Source organism: Elephas maximus, chromosome 2, assembly GCF_024166365.1.
Source record: "Elephas maximus indicus isolate mEleMax1 chromosome 2, mEleMax1 primary haplotype, whole genome shotgun sequence".
Lineage (NCBI taxonomy): Eukaryota > Metazoa > Chordata > Mammalia > Proboscidea > Elephantidae > Elephas > Elephas maximus.
In genome coordinates this window covers 39685541-39703981 of record NC_064820.1, presented here as the reverse complement: position 1 = coordinate 39703981, position 18441 = coordinate 39685541, and the positions used below count along the sequence as shown (strand labels likewise).

Genomic DNA, 18441 nt, shown 5'->3' with positions numbered 1-18441 from the left:
GGGGCTCCATTTGGACACAGGCATCCCACTGGCTCCAGAGGAAAAACAGAGGTAGCATCTGTTCTTTTTCACTTTAGAATTCAAGTCTGAATTACATTTGCCACTTAGAAAACCAACAACCCAAGGCTGCTTCCAGTCCCCTCCCCTCCCCTCCCACCACAGGGAATGACACTGGCATGGTTGAGCATAACTACTACAGAGAGCAGACAGCACTTGTAAGAACGTAAAATCACTGTATGGGTCTTGAGCTTCGGGGACAGGGCAGACTTCATTTTACTCAACTTTATTTTACTCACTTTGGAGCTTCGAACTTCAAGGTGGTGAGTGCCCTGGGTCAGCAAACGTGAGCAGTGGTTGGCACTGCAAGCTCTGGTGTCAAAAATACCTGGGGTTCAGATCTTTCAGCCATTTATTAAATGTGCACTCTAGCCAAGTTGCTTACATTGCCTCCACCTTAATTTCTTCCCTTGTAAAATGCTATCATAATAATGGTCCTTACAGGACGGAGCTGTTTTCGCATTACAGGATGAGGAGCATGCAATGGGAGGGTACAGAGCTTGGCACACAGAAAGCATTCAATAAACACTTACTCCTTATTTCTGCTGTAGTGGTCAGGGGTCAATACATGCTCAGTTTTGCCATTAATATTATATACTAAGCACTGGCCCCCACTGAAAAAAATGTGATCCTCTGGCCTTACTCTTTAGACACTAGAAAGAGTCCCAAAGATGAAGAAACCATGACACCAAGGTCTAGGAGTGTGTGTGCTCAGTGGGGATTGCTGGGGCTTCAGAGAAATTGCTCTAGGAGGGAAAGACATAGAGGTGAAGTCAGGGAGCAAACACACCCCCCACTGAAGAAGACCTGGAAGATTCCAAGCAAGCCATGAGGCTGACCCTATTTCTCCCCAGAAATATACTAGAAAGTCTCCCACCATTACCTACAGGGGTCATCTCTGACGTATTTTTAAATTATGCCTATGAAAAAAGAAAGCCTTCCAAGAGGCTTGGTTAAGGCTTCTCTGTTGAGGAGAAAGAGACTCGGAATTTGAATACTCCTTTTTTTTGGTGGTGGGGGAGGAAGGGGGCTTGGGAATCTGTAAAAACTTATTATGAATGACTAAAAACTCCTTTAAAAAAAAATCTTGGCAGAACTGTAGGTTACTGACCTTCGAGAGAGTTGTTATCTCAACAGGCAAAAAATTCAAACCTCTATCTGGGCAGGATATGTCTGCTTCCTCAAGATTCATGGGGTGAGCATTTCCTTGGCCCAAAGCTGCAATCGTTAGTAGCCACTTCTTATAAATCTACCACCAATTTAATCTTTCATGGAGCCAACCATCTTAAACTGGCTGCTTTTTTTTGTTTTTTTTTTAATGAAATGTACACAGCTTTTCCATGACAGTGGAAAACATAATTTGGAACAAGTCTTTCATAAAATTAAATGCACACCCACAAAGTAAACTGTGAAGCCCTCGATCAAGTTTGAGAGGCATTTCTCAAGATTTGTTACAAAGATCTTTCAAATCCCATTTCCCATCCCTCGACCTCCACCCACTTTACTCAAGGCACTAAAAACTGGCATTTACAAAGAAATTCCAGAAGCCTGAGCATTTTATTAGCCAAGGGAAATCCCAACCTTCTTGGCCTCATTTCTCATGATGACAGCTCATTTTTCCATGTGGAACCACATACCAGTTGCTGGAAATATTTAAAGAGGTAACGAAGCCACTTTCAAACTATAGTCATAAAAGATATAAATAATGATGATTTAGAACGCTATGTTCATTTTTTAAGTATAAAAGTCAAGTATCTCCATTTTCAAAAGTAGAATGAAAAATTTATAGGCGTTCTTATTAACACACTCAGAGCCATGCCACAGGCACTCCGCTGCTTTTCCGAAGTATTACTATTTTGCATGTCAAGGGCAATTTTTTTTAGTTGTGTTAAGAATATAAACAACGAAACATTTGCCATTTAAACATTTTTTCCATGTACGATTCAGTGACATTAACTACATTCATCATCTTGTGCAACTACCACCACTGTATTTGCCAAGTTTTTCTATCACCCTTAACAGAAACTCAGTGTTCCACAGCAGTAACTCCCCCTTACTCCCCTCCTCCAATCCCAGTAGCCACTAGCACACTTTGGTCTCTATACATTTGCCTATTTGTCTTAGTTATTTAGTGCTGCTATAACAGAAACACCACAAGTGGATGGTTTTAACAAACAGAAGTTTATTCTCTCGTAGTCTAAAAACCCAAACCAAACCCATTACCACTGAGTCCGTTCCAACGCACAGCTACCCCTATAGGATAGAGCAGAACTGTCCATAGAGTTTCCAAGGAGAAGCTGGTGGATTCAAACTGCCAACCTTTTGGTTAGCAGCCATAGCTCTTAACCACTGTGCCACCAGGGCGCTGATCTCACAGTCTAGTAGACTAGAGGTCCGAATTCAGGGCGCCAGCTCCAGGAGAAGTCTTTCTCTGTTGGCTCTGGAGGAAGGTACTCGTCGTCAATCTCACCCTGGTCTAGGAGCTTCTCAGTGCAAGGACCCTGGGTTCAAAGGACATGCTCTGCTTCTGGCACTACTTTTTTGGTGGCACGAGGTCCCTCTCTCTCTGTGTTTGCTCCTCCCTTGTATATCTCAAAAGAGATTGGATTAAGACACAACCTAATCTTGCAGATTGAGTCCTGCCTTATTAATATGATAGAGGTAGGATTTACAACACATAGTAAAATCACATCAGATGACAAAATGGTGGACAATCACACAATACTGGGAATCATGGCCTAGCCAGGTTGACATGAATTTTGGGGGGGGACGCAATTCAATTCATAACACTATTCTAGATAGTTCTTATCAGTGAAACCAGGCAATATTTACCCTTTTGTGCCTGACTTATTTCACTCAACAAAATGTTTTCAAGGTTCATCCATGTTGTAGTATGTATCAGGACTTCATTTCTCTTTTTGGCTGAGTAATATTCTATTGTATGCATATACAATGTTTTGTTTATGCATTCATCTCCATCTGTTGTCTACTGTGAACAATGCTGCAGTGAACACTGGTATACATGTACCTGTTTGAGTCCCTGCTTTCAAGTCTGCTGGGTATATACCTAAGAGTAGAATTGCTGGGTCATATGGTAATTCTGTTTTACCAAGCTGTTTTCCACAGTGGCTGTACCATTTTAAATTCCGCCTCTCCCCAGTAATGGATGAGGTTTTCAATTTTTCCACATCCTTGTCAGTACTTCTTCTTTTCCATTTTTCTAATCATAGCCACCCTAGTGGGAGTGAAGTGGTATCTCACTGTCATTTTGATTCACATTTCTCAAAGGCTGACTCTACCTATTGGGCTGTAGAATGGGCTCCCTGCATTAGCTGTTCCCCCTCTCCTAACCATCTGCTGGGGTTGATTTCTGTCCCCTCAATTATATCTGCCCAAGTCCTAACTCCTGGTACCTACAACTGGGGCCTTATTTGAAAATACGGTATTTGCAGATATAATTAATTCAGAGTTGGTGGGCCCTAATCCAACATGATTGGTCCTTATAAAAAGCAACATAAACATAGAGGGAAGACAGCCATGTGAAGACACAGGTATAAATGGAGTGACGCTGTCACACACCAATGAACTCCTGTGGCTACCAGATGCTGGGAGAGACAAGGAAGAATCTTCCCCTAGAGGCTCTGGAGAGAGCAAGGCCCTGCCAGCGTCCTTCCTTCTAGCTTCCAGAGCTCTGAGAGAAGAAATTTCTGATGTTTTAAGCCACCCAGCTTGTGGTACTTTGCTATAATAGCTCTAGGAAACTAATACATGATCCTTCCATCCTTCCAAATCCTACCCATCCTCAAGGAATGGATAAAACTTCACCGCCATAAAGTTCCTCCATTTTCTATTTCCAGTGATTTGCCCCTCTCTGAAATTCTATAGTGTTTATCGTCCAGACAACATCTTAGTATCTATATTCTATACTGTTTGTATTTTGCCTTAGCTATTTCCTGTGTAATTTTAATGCCCTCAACTAGCGTTATGAGCTTCTTAAAGACAAGAAGCATATTTTACATTTCTCCTATATTCCCTCTAGGGTCTAACCAAGGTTTAAGAACTTCCAAAAGAAAGTTATGAATGGGAACTGAAAAATGTTTAATTCCATAACTCTCTTTGCCCTTTGTGGGTTACCTGCAGGGTCTCAAACTTGCTTATAAGGCAAGTAGACAACGGGATTGTCTAAGTTCAGCTTCCGGAATCAGGCTTATTCCTCTATTACACTTGCCTTTGACAAGATGTCAGTCTGATCTAAGTCAGATGTTCCAGAAGGACACTCATATTAAGCCTGTACTCGCATGATGGTCCTGGAGTAGCAGAGTGACTTACAGCTGTCCACAGGAGCCTCCTTTGGGCCATTATTGTCCTTTTTTACTCCTGGGTTTTGCTCTCAATGGCCACAAACCGATCTGGCTTCAGACCTCCCAGAACAGGCTGGCTGAAATCCAGTGGGTCACCTGTCTTCTCTTTATGAAAGCTCAAACATGAGCTGTTATCCCCCAGAAACACAAAGAACCTTTCTTCCCCCTTCTCTTTTCAGCCTCACACAAAGACAAGCAGTAAATTCGATGGCTGAAGGCTGAGGATAGTTCTTTGAAAGAGACCACTCACTTTGGGCAATAAAGATTACAGTTTGGCTCATTTACCTCAGCACAAACATTTTAAAATGTTTTTCATTTAACACATAATAGATCTCTATGCATACACCAAAAAAATTTTAAAAAACCTGTTGCCGCCAAGTCAATTCCAACTCATACTGACCCTTCAGGACAGAGTAGAACTGCCCCGTAGGGTTTCCAAGGAAGCGGCTGGTGGATTCGAACTGCCAACATTTTGGTTAGCAGCCAAGCTCTTAACCACTGTGCTACCAGGCTCCATATGCATAGACATATACAAAAAAAATTCAAACTGAAAGGTATGTTGCAAAAAGTTAAGTTTTCCTCCCCCAAGGACTCCCATTTGCTCAATTTCCCCCTCGGCGGCAGTAACTGTTAGCACGTTATTCAGATAAAAATTAATTTAATAAATAAATAGTATTTATACTTTTCAAGTTCTATTTTTTCCCACTGTGTGAATAATTTTAATTCATTTAATTAACCCCTTATTTTTTAGACTTTTAGGTTGTTTCTTAGCTTTGCCGTTGTTGTTTTAATCTTTTTTTTTAATTGTAGTAAATGTTAGGTTTTCTGATTAAGAGAAAGGAATAGGGACACAGCATCTCCTGCAGGACACATCCCTTAGATGTGTGTTTAACACACAACAGAGCAGTAAATCTTCACAACCTTGTGTAAACAACATTACTATTTCCTCTCCTTTTCAGGTGAAGAGCCAAAGGCACAGGAAGGGCAAGAAACTCATCAAGGGTCACAAACCCAGATCCGAGTCCAAAGCAACTTTTTTCAACTGCTCCCTACATAGTCCGGAAACTCTGGTGGCGTAGTGGTTAAGTGTTACGGCTGCTACCAAAACGTCGGCAGCTGGAATCCGCCAGGCGCCCCTTGGAAACTCTATGGGGCAGTTCTACTCTGTCCTATAGGGTCGCTATGAGTCAGAATCGACTCGACGGCAGTGGCTTTGGTTTGGGTTTTGACTACATAGTCCTGTCTCTTAAAATCTAATCTCAACCTACACTCTGGGAGAAAATTTTGGGGAACCACATATCTGATAAGGGTCTAATATCCAAAATATATAAAATACTTCTACAGCTTAACAGCGAAAAGCCAAATAATCCAATCAAAAAATGGGCAAAGAACTTGAAAAAACATTTCATCAAAGAGAATATTCAAATGGCCAACAAGCACATGAAAAGATGCTCAACGTTACTAGCCATTACCATACCCGTTGCTGTCCAGTCAGTTCCAACTCAGAACGACCCCACAGCGCAGAGTAAAACTGCCCCATAGAGTTTCCAAACTGCCGGCCTCTAGGTTAGCAGTCAAACTCTTAACCACTGTTCCACCAGAGCTTCCATCAGCCGTTAAAAAAAAAGCAAACCGGTTGCCGTCCAGTCAATTCTGACTCATAGTAACCCTATAGGACAAAGCAGAACTGCCCCAAAGGGTTTCCAAGGAGTAGCTGGTGGATTCGAACTGCAGCCCTTTTGGTTAGCAGCCATAGCTCTTAACCCCTGAGCCACCAGGAAGATGCAAATCAAAACCACAATGAGATACCATCTCACCCCCATTTGACCAGCATAGATCAAAAAAACAGAAAACCACAGGTATTGGCCAGGTTGTAGAGAAACAGGAACCCTCATCCATTGCTGATAGGAATGTAAAATGGTACAACCACTGTGGAAAACAGTCCTTCAGAATGTTGAACAGAAAACTACCATATGACTCAGCTATTCTACTCTTAGGTATATACCCAAGAGACCTGAAAGCAGTGTTATGAACAGACACATGTACACCAATGTTCACAGCAACACTATTCACAAGAGCCAAAAGGTGGAAACAACATAAAAGGTCCATCAACAGATGAATGAATAAACAAAATGTAGTACATACATACAGAGAAGTATTAGTCAGCCATAAAGAGAAATGAAGTCACGACGCATGCCACAACACGGACGAACCTTGAAAACATTATGTGGAGTGAAATAAGTCAGTCGTAAAAAGACAAACATAGTATGATCTCACTTATATGAAAAACGCAAACAGACAGAAACTAAAGATTATCAGTGGTTACCAGGGGTTAGAGCGAGGGGAAAAGGGAGTCTTTGCTTAGGTGGCGTGAGTTTATGTTAATAGCAGAGGCACAGTTTGGAAAAGGATTGCGAGAATGGTTGCCCAAATTGAAGAATGTAATCTATGTCACTGAATGATACATGTAGAAATTGTAGAATTGGTATGTTTTGTTGAATATATTTTCACCACAATAAAAAAAAAAAAAAAACTAATCTCCATCCAAAGCTCCTCTTTCAGGAAACATGGGCTGTGGAATCTATCTCGGTTCAAAAACTGGTTCTACGACATACAGCTCAAAGGGCCCAGACAAGTTACTGCACTTCTCTAGGCCTCAGTTTCCTCATCTGTAAAATGAGCTTAACAATAGTAACTACGGCATAAGGTCTGGGGCAAGAGTAAGTGAATTTCAAGCAGAGTTTCGCATAGCACCTGACATAAACACTTCACAATGGTTAGTTATTGTCATTATTATATCATGTAGCTAACAAGCTAGGGCTGAAACAAAGGGTTTTCTTGTTTTCGTTCTCTCCATTTAACTGAGCTTTGGGGCTTTGGGGAAAAATCTGGGATAATCTTGGGGAGTTATTTGAAATTGCCTGGCTCTATCTATACCAATTTCCTTTGCTCCCCTCCCCCAAGCCTGCTCTTCTAACATTTCTTCTCTTAGCATCAGTTGCCAAAATCACAGCATTTTCGGCTGCCAAATCCTAGAAGCTTTTACTAGTGTTATTACCGTGATTTTTTCTTAAATCATGGAAATGTTTCCATTTTTTATTGAAAACTGGAGTCCAGCAATACCCTCCCTACTACCGCTAGTTTTTAATTTTTAACCTAATGGTTTGTGTACCTTTCATTTCCCCAGCCTTGTTCAGAAAACCACAGGACTTCAGAAAGATGAAATTTTGCTAACACAATCTCAACCTGTGTAAATCGAAGCTAGCCAGATTCCCTTGGAATGGAAAAAGGCATTTGTGAACCTGGTCACACAATTTACAAACCCATATCCACTGAACTGGGCAACATTTTCTGTTTAATTGCTTCTTCCTTCTTATCTGAAAGCCAAGTGAGATATGTAGGCTGTAGTATCATCTAGCAGGCAGATGAGGTTGAAGGCTTCTCAGGGGAGGGGCAGGAGCATGGGGCTAAGGAAGTCAGATGACCTAGGCACTTGCCCTGGCCAATAGCCAGTTGTTTGACTTTGGCCAAGTCACTTCACATTCTCTGACTTTTAATGCACTGACCTGAAAAGTAATAAAGTTAGGTCAACTTTCTCCTAAGACCCTCTCTAGCTCTAATTTTCTCTAAGTGACACAACATATTACAATCATTCTACAAGCATCCTGTCTGGCCTGGCTGGGCCTTATTGCACAGTAAGTTACATGTCATGACACAGCCTCAGGAGATAAGCTGTGGCACAGCCTCAGGAGACAAGCTTCAGCCAAAAGGAGGTATGCGTGTGACATGCTACCATAAAAGACACGCCTCCATTTACTGCAAAAATGCAGTTGTGCACAAAGATTAGACAGAGCTATAAAACAAAAAATAATATACACGAGGAACGTGCTTCTTAGTTCATTCAGATATACCAGACCAAATGGGCAGCTCCTGTCCAAAAGCAGGATGAGAAGGCAGGAAGGGACAGAAGCAGGACAAATGGACACAGGGAATCCAGGGCAGAAAGGGAGAGGGTGCTGTTACATTGTAGGGATTATAACCAATGTCACAAAACAATATGTTTATAAATTTTTGAATGAGATGTTAACTTGCACTGTAAGCTTTCACCGAAAGCACAATTAAAAAAAAAAAAAATGCAGTTGTGCTAAGATATCAAAATATAATTCATGGCAAAGCAACAGAGTTCAGGGCTTACCTTTAATTGTTGTTAGGTGCAGTTGAGTTGATTCTGACTCATAGCAACCCCATGTGATAGAGTAGAACTGCCTTAAGGGATTTTCTAGGCTGTAATTTTTATTGAAGCAGATCACCAGGTCTTTCTCCCTCAGAGCTGCTGGGTGTGTTTGAACTGTCCACCTTTCAGCTAACAGCCAAGCCCTTACCTATTGTGCCACCAGGGCACTCCTTTACTGTTGCCATTAACTTGATTCGGATTTGTAGCGACCCTATAATTACCTTTAATTTCCTAATGCTAGATGATGGCTACATTTGGAAACCCTGGTGGCATAGTGGTTAGGTGCTACGGCTGCTAACCAAAAGGTCAGCAGTTCGGACCTACCAGTCACTCCTTGGAAACTCTATGCGGCAGTTCTACCCTGCCCTATACGGTCGCCACGAGTCAGAATCAACACGAAGGCAATGAGTTTGGTTTGTCTTTTTTTAGATGATAGCTGAACAGGCCCATTTTGAGGGAGGCATATCTGGGCTTCCTTCCAATACCCTTCCACGAACTTCTCCCAATTAAACAATTCTGCCAAAAGCATCCAGAGGGTGGCTAGTACAAGACTGGAATCACAGCAGGCTTGATAAGGTGACCTTTGGTTACAATATCATTGTATAGAATCCCTCTGCTGTGTTACTCTTCCCAGTTTTCTCCTCTGGGAGCCTGTTTCATAATTTTGACATCATAACTGGTGCCTTCAATCCAAAATCTTTTATGATGGATAATAAGTAAGTAAGAACCCCAGGAATTCAAGGGGAGTAAGTCCTTGGGTGGCACAAATGATTCGCGCTCAGCTGCTAATCTAAAGATTGGAGGTTTGAACCCACCCAGCAGCACTGCAGAAGAAAGGTCTGGTGATCTACGTCCATAACGATGACAGCCAAGAAAACCCTATGGAGCAGTTTTACTCTGTAACATACGGAGTCAGAACAGCCTCCATAGCAACAGGATTATTTTTTTGTTTTTTGTAAAGGCTCAGGTTGCAATGGATAGTGTTGCCTTACCGCTAAAGCAACAGAAAGTTTAAAAAAAAAAAAAGTTTCCTAAAGCCAAGATGAACATGTTCCTTAAACCACACTCCTGAGACTGGCCTCCTCTAAAAACTGACACAGTTACTCAGGATTTTGGCAATGTTAGAAATGCTGAGCCTTTTACTGATTCTTTTCCTTAAGATGTTTGACTGTTCTTTTCTCTACAAGGCACAGATTCTGGGAATAAAAAACTATATATCTTTTTGGAAAGCTATACACACAGATAGCAAAGAACCCAGGGCATGGCATTCACAAAGGCACCTGGAACTGGGACTGAAAGTCGCTCTGTTGTCTGTAGTTGATTAACCCTCCGCTTATCAAGGTAGGGCTGGAGGGCTGCTTCTGTAGCTCCAAGGGGCTGAGTGGGAACAGCCAGACGGTGAGTCACAGCATACTTACATCACTCTTCCTGAACTTTGCTTTCAAGCTCTTCATGTTTACTCCATTCAGCCTTCCAAAGCTCTAGAGGAGATTTCTCAACATCTAAGCAGAAAATGAAAGAAAGAAAGAAAGTTATCTAGGGCTGCAAATAAACACCCTAGCTATTGTCTCCTGTTTAGATTACAACTTTGAGCAGGGCACAGGAGATGAGGTTGGGCTGGAAATGTGGTCAGAGCTGAGAAACAGTAATGAAAATATGCTGTGTCCACTTGTGATATACACTCTATCAGAATGTATAAATTTTACCCCAACTTTTCAAGTATTAAAACTAGACCAAGTTTAAGTAACTGCTTACCCAAATTACTGTACGGTGTGTATCGTAACAAATTATGGATAACATTCGAGAACACTTAATCGTGCTCATGAGGAACCTGTACACCGACCCAGAGGCAGTTGTTTGAACAGACCAAGGGGATACTGCACGGTTTAAAATCAGGAAAGGTATGCGTCAAGATTGTATCCTTTCACCATACTTATTCAGTCTGTATGCTGAGCAAATAATCCGAAAAGCTGGACAATATGAAGAAGAACACAGCATCACAATTGGAGGAAGACTCATTAACAACCTGCAATATGCAGATGACATAACCTTGCTTGCTGGAATCAAAGGGAACTTGAGGCACTTACTGATGAAGATCGGTATGGATTACACCTCAACGTAAAGAAAACAAAAATCCACACAACTGGACCACTAAGCAACATCATGATAAATGGAGGAAAGATTGAAGTTGTCAAGGATTTCATTTTACTTGTATCCACAATCAACACCCATGGAAGCAGCAGTCGAGAAATCAAATGATCTATTGCACTGGGGAAAATCTGCTGCAAAAGACCTCTTTCAAGTGTTAAAAAACAAAGATGTCACTTTGAGGACTAAGGTGCACCTGGCCCAAGCCATGGTGTTTTCAATTACCTCATATGCATGAGTAAGGTGGACAGTGAATAAGGAAGGCCAAAGAACTGATGCCTTTGAATTATGGTGTTGGCAAAGAATATTGAATACAATCAGCCCTCTGCATCTGCGGGTTCTGCACCCTCACATTCAACCAACCACGGATTGAAAATATTCAGGGATGGGAAAAAAAAGTTTCAAAAAGCAAAACTTGACTTTGCCACGTGCCGAGCACTATGCTGAACCCACGCAAATGAACCGACGTGTAGGCACACCCTGCTGTAGCACCCACACCATTTCACAGATCCTCGGTCTCTCTCCAGCACTGGCTGGTTGAGCACTGCTTGCCTGGCATCTCATTCATTAGCTACTTGTGTTGTACACACCATTGGTTTCTGTAAAAAAAAAAAAAAAATGGCTGCTAAAAAACAATTCAGTGGTCAAAGCAATCTCTCAAAGGTGAAGTGTGAGGGCCTTGAGAAACACGAGAGGAAGGTTTTCAAGGCTAGTAAGGGATGGCGGCTAGCTATGTAAAGTGCTAGAGTCTCCAGGACTCAAAGATCAAGGGAGAATCAGCATCAGCAATCCCAAAAGAGCTGGGAGAAAGAGAAAGGCTACCTTCCAGAGCAAGTCTTCAATTGTGATGCAACACCCATTTACAATGTTATCAGTTAGGTATCCTTATGGATTGAACTGTGTCCCTCCACCCAAAAAAATTGTGACAACTTGATAGGGTCATGATTCCCAGTATTGTGTGGCTGCCCAGAATTTTGTGATCTGATGTGATTATCCTCTGCGTTGTGAATCCTAACCTCTATGATGTTAATGAAGCAGGATTAGGGGCAGTTATGTTAATGAGGCAGGACTTAATCTACAGGATTAGGTTGTACTTGAGTCAATCTCTTTTGAGATATAAAAGAGAGTATCAAGCAGAGAAGAGAGGAACAGAATTACCACCAGCCAGAAGCAGAGCTCCTCTTTTGGACCTGAGGTCCCTTTGCTGAGAAGCAACTAGATCAGGGGAAGACTGATGACAAGGACCTTCCCCCAGAGCTGAAAGAGAAAGCTTTTCCCTTGAGTTTAATGCCCTGAATTCAGACTTCTAGCCTCCTAAACCATGAAAGAATAAACTTCTGTTTGTTAAAGCCATCTACTTGTGTTATTTCTGTTACAGCAGCATTAGATAACTAAGACAGGTATTGTAAGTAATCCAGAGATTATTTAAAGTATACAGGTGGATGTGGACAGGTTATATGCAAATTCTACACCAGTTTATATAAGGGACGTGAGCATTTGAGGAGTTCAGTTATCTGCAGGGGGTCCTGACACCAATCACCCTCAGATATCCAGGACAACTGTACCTTGGACTGCCAGAAGAACAAACAAACCTGTCTTGGAAAAGATACAGCCAGAATGCCCCTTAGACGCAAGGATGGCAAGACTTCATCTCACATACTTTGGCCATGTTATCAGGAGGGACCAGTCGCTGGAGAAGGACATAATGCTTGGTAAGGTAGAGGGTCAGCAGAAAAGAGGAAGACCCTCAACAAATGGACTAACACAGTGGCTGCAAAAAAAAAAAACGGGCTCAAACGCAGCAATAATTGTGAGGATGGCGAGGGACGGGCAGCGTTTCCTCCACAGGGTTGCTATGAGTTGGAATCAATTCGACGGCACCTAACAACAACAGTGCTGAACTAGCTCCTCTACACATCCTGCAGGTTACAATTATATTGCCCACCTCCTTCGGAAGGACGCCCATGTTGAAGAATGGTAAGGGAAACAAACAGTTCATATTCTAGATGCCATTCCTTCTCTGTTTATTTTTCTTGGTGTGGTTTTTTCCCTCCTAAGTGCACAGGGCAGTCAGTGAAAAAAGCCAAGAACAACAGAAGCTCCCTCGTCAGAAAGCTCATTCCTCAGGGGCGGCTCTGAACCATGTAAGACTCCAGGTCGCTGCTGGGACTCGGCCTTCCGAGTTGGAACTGGAAGAGCCTTAAGAAATCATTTCCTTTAGGAGGGCTCTGCAATCCCCTGGAAATGGAATGCAATTTTTTTTTTTTTTTTTTTTGAGTCAGTATTTATATACTTTTATTTTCAGGGAGGAAGTTTCATTCAAAAGTTAAGAACTAGTGAGTTCGTCTGTTTTTGCGTGCCACCGAGTTGATTCCAACTCGTAACAACCCCATGTGACAGAGCAGAACTGCCCGATAGGGTTTTCTTTGTCGTTAATTTTTACAGAAGCGGATCGCCAGGCCTTTCTTTATCCGTGGAGCAGGTGGGTGGGTTTGAATCACCAACCTTTCAGTTAGCACCTGAGTGCTTAACTATTGCACCACCAAGGTTTCCATTAGTGATCTAATCTAAGCTCTTCATTTTCCAGAAGTAGAAACTAAGCCTCAGAAGAGTTGGCCAAATTGCTGGCAATCCCAAAGACTGTATAGGATGGAACTGAGAACCAGACGCCAAAGTCTGACTTCAAGTTTAATGCTTTATCTATCTAATACAGCTCTAAAATTAAAACCAAAAAGCCAAATCCTATGCTAAAATATGGTATAGATTTTATATATTTTTGTCCTTACCTGGAAAATGTACCAAAAGACAAGATAATCTCTGTGAAAGTGTTCATCACATAGCAGAGCTTCAAACCAGTTCACTCCAGTTTTAACCACTGCTGAGAATTTGCATTTTCACCCCAGATATACTAAATCAGAATCTATATTTTAACAACATCCCCAAGTGATCCTTATGTATAATAAATTTTGAGAACCACGGTTCTACTAGCGGTTCTCAGAATTGGTCCCTAACCAGCAGCATTAACATTGACTGGGAACTTGTTAGAAATGCAAATTGTCAGCAGGGGTTCAAACTGGAATGAACTAGTTCAAAGCCCTGTCACACACTAAACACTCAATAAAAGTGTAACTTTCCTCACCTGAGAGAAACTAACACCGGGGAGCTTTAACAGTGCTATCCCCTTTGAGAAGGAGCCCTGGTAGCGGTGGTTAAAGTGATCAACGGCTAACCAAATGAACAACAGTTCAAACCCACCAGCTGCTCTGTGGGAAACAGAGGTGGCAGTCTGCTTCCATGAAGATTTACAGCCTGGAAAACCCTATGAGGTCACTATGAATAGGAATCAGCTCAATGGCAGTGGGTTTGTTTGTTTTTAAGCCCCCTTGAGAGGAGCCCTGGTGATGCAGTGGTTAAAGCGCCCAGCTGCTAACCAAAAGGTCAGTGGTTCGAACCCACCAGGCACTCCACAGGAGAAAAATGTGGCAGTCTGCTCCTGTAAAGATGTACAGCCTTGGAAACCCTACAGGGCAGTTCTACTCTGCCCTATGAGGTCACTATTATATGGAATTGACAGCAGTGGGTTTGGGTTTTGGGTTTATCCCCGAAAACTAAGGAATAGGGTGTCAGATGTTTGTCACGGCTGTTGACCCCATGAACAACAGAACAAAAGGCTGCCTGATCCTGCGCCAACCCCATGACTGGTGGTGTATTGACCCACTGGGTCCCATAGGGTTTTCGCTGACTGATTTTCAGAAGATCACCAGACCGTCCTTGTCCATCCTAGCCTGGACACTCTGCTGAAAACTGCCCAGCATCATAGCAACACGCAAGCATCCACTGATAGGTGGGTATGGCTGCATAAGCAGGGAATCAAACCTAAGTCTCCTTTGTGAAAGGTAAGAATTTTACCACTGAACCACCACTGTCCCTTTCAACAGCTAGCCACTATTTTTCAAAACCCTGTCATTCTAAATAAATTGATTTGAGGAGACAGAGGGCAAAACTGCAAGCAACTGAACAACTGTACTCATCCATCGTCATCTCTTTGTCACCAGAAATCACCCAGTGACTCTAATGTGTTTATTTTCACTACCCTGGCTGCCATTAAGCACGGCCCTTTGAGGAACGGCATGAACAACCCGTTGTCATACAGCATTTCAATGGAATTAACCCTAGGCTCTCAGTTACTGGCCCCTGTCAATCTTCTGAGCCCCTCTCAATCTTCTGAGTGACAGAATGTCTGTTGTCTTGGAAACTGTACACACAGTAATTACACATTTTTTTTTTTTTTTTTTAATTGCCAAGTACTTGAGAAAGCTGGTCTGGAACCTCAACAGCAAGGGCAAGCTCCAGGGCAGCGTTTCTCAAAGCTGTTCCCTAGCTAATCTGCATCAGAAGGATCTGGGGGATGGTTTGCTAACTGCAGAATTCTAGTCTCCATCCAATGGAAACTGAATCTCTGGGGCTAGGGCCTAGGAATCTGCATTTCCATCAAGTTCCTTGGTCCAAACTTTCGCATACTGAAGTGAATGTGCCTAGAATGGAGGCAGATGTAACAGGGAACACACTTGTCAAAACAATCCACCTTTTGATGAATCCAAGTTAGAAATCATGATAATCAGATATTCCCACACAGTCACTGACCCAAGGTTTCTAAACCAACTCTTGCTAGAAAATAGAAATCATCCCTCAAGTTCAATTCCTTCTACCCTCTGCTTAAAAAAAAAAATTAGCGACGAGTCAACTCCAATTCATGTCAGCCCCATGTGTCTCAAGAATAGAGCTGTGCTCTATAGGGTTTTTGATGGCTGATTTTTTTGAAAAAGATTGCCAGGCTTTTCTTCTGAGCCATCTCTGCATGGATTCAAACGAAAGCCACACGCTTACTATTTCCATCACCCAGGGACTCCTCCACCCTCTGGTAGGAGGGCTAATAAGCAAAGAAGCCAAATCCACGCAGCAGGAAAGGAACAAAAAGAAAAGCCAAGGCTTGGATAACACACAAATCGTGTGGCCAACCAAAGTGTGATCACCCAGAGAATTCATTCATTCACAGAACACAAGGTCACAGGCAAAGGTGGCTAAGGTTTTTGAGGTCATGAGGGGTCTTGTGAATGTTATATTACTGTTTTTATTTGTTTGTACTTGGTTTTCTTTTTATTTTTTTAGCATGGCAGTGAGAAGAATGCAAACTGTTATTTGAACGGGATTAAATAAATATAGTAACTAATTCCAAAAGTTCCCAGGGGAAGGTATTAATCGTAAAATGAATGTCTGCTCGGAGCCCATGGCTCTGGGTGTGTCACAGCTGGGAGGTCCCTGGGCTTAATGCCACGATGATAGAAATAGGTGTCCAGGGTAAAGAAGTCATGAACACCCACAGAGACAAGAAGTGAAGCTGGGGGTAATTACAGTTATTAATAGATCACTGCATTCCTGTTACCTTTAATGGTTCCAACACCTGGAAGCCATGGCTAGTGCTAATAGTCCAGCCCCTAGAACTATGCCTGGCCCCCTCTGCCCAGCATCTCCTCTTGACTAACACCATCCATGAGTAAATCGGGGACTCGCCTTCTCTGGGTCCACTGGAATCTTCAGCCCCAATTCCTAATCCCAAATTTTCAACGCCCAGGCTTGCAGTACAGCTTATCTTGAGTGGAGTGACACCAATCTGATTAGCAAGGCACACTAATGGCAGTCCTTGGAAAAGATGCTTAGTTCAAAAGAGTTGCAGTGAAGATGAATTCGTGGCAAAGCAACCTAATGTGGCTATGTATAAAAAGAGGATCAAATGTTGCACAAATATGGGAAAAGTTCTCTGAACCAAGTTCTCCTGTTTGAAACAGAATAAAGCACACCTATCCCCTGAGCAGAAACATTTATTATTTTACTACCTGCTCAATTAAAATAAGTAGCTGAAACATGGCTCCCATCTCTGGTGGCAACTCATCAAGAGCTGTCATGTTGATCTAGGGATGGAGAGGTGTGGAGATGCACAGCCTTGCTGCCCTCTCATGTGAAAGACTGGATCAAAACTGGTATGCTGGTTAATTATGTGTCAGCTTGGCTAGGCCATGGCTCCCACTCATTTTGCCAAACACTAGACTACTTCCTGTTCTGTAACATAATCTAATGCAGTGTAATGTAATCAACTTCCCTAATGTAATCAGTTGAAAGGAACAGTTCCATAGGGTATGGTTTGCCTCGCTGTCTTGATTCTGTACTCTTCCTGTCAACTGACCTACTGATCTTGGGCCAGAAGCCCACAGAAGTCTCCAGCCTATCACCCCACCTACAGATTTTGGACTTGCCAGACTCCCACAATCCTGTGAGCAGCAGAAGTCTCCAGTCTGTTGTCTGACATATGGATTTTGGGCTTTCCAGCCCCTATAACTGCGTGAGCCAATTCCTTGAAGTAAATCAATCTCTCTCTCTCTCTCTTATTTTACCTACAACAACTCTGTTCTTAAGAAGACAGAATTCTAAGCTTATATGGACACTTAGGTTATAGGAATTCACACTCTCTCTCTACACATACACACACACACATATATATACATACACACATATAGAGTTGCTATGAGTCAGAATTGACTCAAGAGCAACAGTTTGTGTGTGTGTGGAGATACATATATACATTTATGTATGTATGTTGTGCCTCACTGCTTCTGTTTCTCTAGAAAACTCTAAGACATAGGTTTATTTATTAACTCATTTCCCATTTACCAAATAAGGTAACTCTCAACCAGAACTTAACATGAAATACGCTTACCTGGTATCAGTTTTAACCCTAATCAAAAAACCTTTATATTAGCCTACAGAACTTTACCATGAACAAATAAGCTAGACTTCAAGTACTTAAAATAGCTTATAATGGGCAAGGGGTTTCTGTTTGGGGTGATGAAAATGTTCTAAAATTTACTGTGGTGATACTTGTGCAAACTGTGAATATACTAAAAACCACTGAGTTGCATGCTTTAAATGGGTGAAATGTATGGTATGTGAATTTGATCTCAGCAAAGCTATTTTTAAAAAAGCTTAACCTCCATTACTTTCTCCAGTCCTTAAGAGTTGGGAAAATTCCAGGTTAGACACCTCTTGGACTGATTGACAAAAAACTTCAAAGGAACACAAGACAGGTTAACAACAATCATGCTTTTAAAACGTGATGGCTCCTCGGAGGCTTTCTGTATTTACCTATTTCTCTAGCTTACTGATTTGAAGTGACTGGAAGAAAATAGTTCTTCTCTTCTAATTTCCAAGCTACTCCTACCCCACCTACCCTAACCCCAACATCAGCATATGGCACAAGAATTGTTTCCTAGGGCAGTGGTGCCCATGTCTGTTAGTATATTAGAGTCCCTTTGGAACCTGGTCCCCGATGTTCTGATTCTATCATTGGAGGTGAAGCCCAAAAATCAGTAATTTTTTTTTTTTTAAACTAACTCCTTGTATGATTTGATGCTTAACTAGATTGAGGAACCAGTGTTCTAGACTCGGTTAGTGGCAGCATATCTGTAATTCACACTTCCATTAGGAAGTGATCTAAAGACACTGTGCAAGTGGATACAATAGGTCTATACTTTTGAGCATCAGCTGTGTTTGAATCCTTCACAATATAGTAAGGGTGGGAAAAGAGTC

The 18441-nt window shown here is 42.0% G+C and overlaps 1 protein-coding gene across 4 annotated transcripts in view; it reads right to left on the bottom strand.

The window, feature by feature from the left end:
• RAI14 (retinoic acid induced 14) overlaps positions 1-18441 on the bottom strand; it is a 201860-nt gene that overhangs the window by 160779 nt on the left and 22640 nt on the right. For all 4 annotated transcript variants that reach the window (XM_049861884.1, XM_049861902.1, XM_049861892.1 and 1 more), the window contains exon 2: positions 10071-10154. In XM_049861884.1, the coding sequence (XP_049717841.1) occupies positions 10071-10106 (36 nt within the window). In that variant the 5' untranslated portion in view covers positions 10107-10154. The remainder of the gene's footprint in view (positions 1-10070; positions 10155-18441) is intronic.